At 38.2% G+C, this 2,677-nt stretch overlaps 1 protein-coding gene across 1 annotated transcript in view; it reads right to left on the bottom strand.

The window, feature by feature from the left end:
• DPM1 (dolichyl-phosphate mannosyltransferase polypeptide 1, catalytic subunit) overlaps positions 1-2,618 on the bottom strand; it is a gene marked incomplete at its 5' end in the record, with an annotated part of 9,632 nt that extends 7,014 nt beyond the window's left edge. Inside the window, 3 exons of the mRNA XM_009869348.1 lie at positions 913-946; positions 2,242-2,341; positions 2,445-2,618. Of these exons, the coding sequence (XP_009867650.1) occupies positions 913-946; positions 2,242-2,341; positions 2,445-2,618 (308 nt within the window). The remainder of the gene's footprint in view (positions 1-912; positions 947-2,241; positions 2,342-2,444) is intronic.
• Positions 2,619-2,677: the final 59 nt, after the last annotated feature.

Below are 2,677 nucleotides of genomic sequence, written 5' to 3'. Positions count from 1 at the left end.
CCCTACAATTTCAGCAGTAGATTTCATAAATATTAACCTCGGCACACCCTACTGCACTGGAAATGCACAGAGGAAAATGACTTCATAAGTGGGACACTATCTGAAATAACATTTCCAGAAGTGCCATAGAAAACTGGAAATAGGACACAGGGATCAAAATAACCACTGATAGTTTAAGGAAAAGGGAAAAAAAAGAAAAAAAAAAAACCACAACAAGAAAAAGTGGTTTCTAGACTTGAGATTTACTATTAATAGTATATAGATTTTGGGCTGGTCTCAACACCATGAATTAGATCCCAATACTGCATCTGAAGACAGGGTTTTTTTCCTACTTTGGATTTTGCTGCATTTTATTCATCCTGTATGAAGTGGTGTGGCTACCTTGATAAGAGCTGGAACAAATCGTGCTATTACAGTTTTCCTCAATAGTGCAATTTTTAAAATTTACTTATAGTCATAATTCACACTGATATATCTCTGGAGACTGCACAAACTATGGTCCAGCTTTTGAAGCATGCTGCACATGGGTAGACTGCGTGGAAAATACCCCTGGTAGGTTCCACACAAATACAACAGCTAATCTTGTAAAAAAACCTTCATTTTTTCTTAATCTAGACCCCTCATTCTGTAATCAGTGAATGCAGGATGGGAGGGAGAGCAGCAGCGTAATGTTAGCAGGAGAACACAGCTGAACAGAATTGCAGTGACCACAGCTTTCAGGTTTGAGGAACTTGTTACAAATACGCTGGGTTTTAGCCAAGTGGTTTTTAAGCTTGTTAGCTTACAAAAATATGTATTTCTGCTTTTGAGCTTTACTGGGATTTTTTCTGGAATTTCATACACAAGAATTAAAGATACAGCATATTATTTATTTATATATTTTAGCACTAATCAGAGGTAATAAGGACTTACCGAGGCCCAATTTTCTTGCTCTGGGTCTTAGAAGCTGCAGGATGTATTAAAATATACATATATTACTTGAAGTACAGTTTCTAATTAATTTTAGCAGCACCTTAAAATTTGCTATTTTCAAAGTATGCAAATATTTTAAAATGTACTTTTCTTAGAAATCTAGATAATATATAAAAATAAATTATCAAAATACAGGAGGAAGACATCATTATATTAAACTGCTATTTGATCCGATAATTTTTAAAAACAAGCCCCTTTTAAGCTTTTCTTAGCAGTTCTGCATTAAAAAACTCCACCATGAACATGTGGACCTCTCATCAAGTCAGCTGCACCCCATGTTCAGTAAGCCCAAAGTAGTTAGTGAGAAGCCCCATGGAGTTATTTGGATGACAACTCCTGAGCACAAAACAGAACAATGATTTTGCTCAGGAGAGAAAGAAAAGAATTTCAGATTAAAAATAAAATTAAAAAAAAAAATCAGGAAACAAATAAAATTCCTCTAAAGGGATTTACTCTTCTGCAGTAACATCAGTGTGAGCTAATGGCACTGCCTCCATGTGATTTCACCCAAGTGTGCTTGGCTCAACACTGATGCAGGGCTTCGTCCACAGATTAATTACACTCTTAACCAGTGAGGAAAGGTTAGCTGACTAGAACTTCTTTACTTCTTCATCTATCACTGTGTAATTAGCAGTCTGACACTGCTTACGGCACAAAACTGGCAAACTGAATGCTGGTGTTTTACACTCTTCTGTGGTAAAGCTTTTATTCAAAAAAAAAAAACCAAAGCAGAAAAATTGGCTTTAATGACTGGTAAAGACAAACTAAATTAAAGTATCTTGTATATAACTGATAGTTATCCAGAAATACATTAAAAAGGACAAAAAAAGCCCCGTTATTGAGAAATGCAACTAGACAGATAAAAATAATTCAACAGACCAGACTAGCTTTTTATCTCTCTGATTTCCCTAGTACTGCAGTCACTTAAAATGAAATTAAAGTTTATCCAGACCTCATCTCTCCCTCAGGCATGCACAAGGTACACAAACAACCGCTATTCCTCACTCGGTGGCACACAGAAGGCACAAAGTATCAAAAACATTTTGCAAATATTAATTTGTGATTCTCCGTATTAGTTCATAATGCTACTAAGCAGCTGCATGACTATTGTAGCTTTACATTTATCTAACATGGTGTGCAAAACTTAAATAACTTGTTTAAGGCTGTGAAGAAAGTGCAGAATCCAGGACTCCATTCCAGATCGCTAAGGGCTCCAAGTACTTTCCAATACAATAAAAATGAAAAAAAAATACAGAACATACAACTCACTATTTTATCTGATCCATAGATCTTTTCCAATTGTTCAGCAACTTCCTGTGTCCCATCCGGGCTCCCATCATCTATGATGATAATTTCAAAATTGTTTCCACTGAAATAAGAATTATTTCGAAATGAACAAATGGAAAACCCTGAACGTTTCACTACCTATGTCGTTCTGAAAGGCATAACACGGGAAGAGAATACGAACTGACTTCCCGACAGTTGGGAGATACGCTCTAGGTGGTGTCACACGACCGTGCTTACAGTGATCAAACCGACTCCGTGTCACGGTTTCGGGTCTCCCGCTGCAATTGCTTCGCGCCGCAGCAACGTAAACCGCGTCGTTGTCCCAGCGGTGCCACAGCGCCAGCTCCGGCCTCACGGGCCTGAGAGACGGAAAGGCCAAGTCCCCTTCGCGCTTTCGCCCGGCCGCGCCTCCTCCCGG

This window comes from Apaloderma vittatum, unplaced genomic scaffold (assembly GCF_000703405.1).
Source record: "Apaloderma vittatum isolate BGI_N311 unplaced genomic scaffold, ASM70340v1 scaffold32455, whole genome shotgun sequence".
Classification (NCBI taxonomy): domain Eukaryota; kingdom Metazoa; phylum Chordata; class Aves; order Trogoniformes; family Trogonidae; genus Apaloderma; species Apaloderma vittatum.
This window is presented reverse-complemented; position numbering and strand designations above follow the sequence as displayed.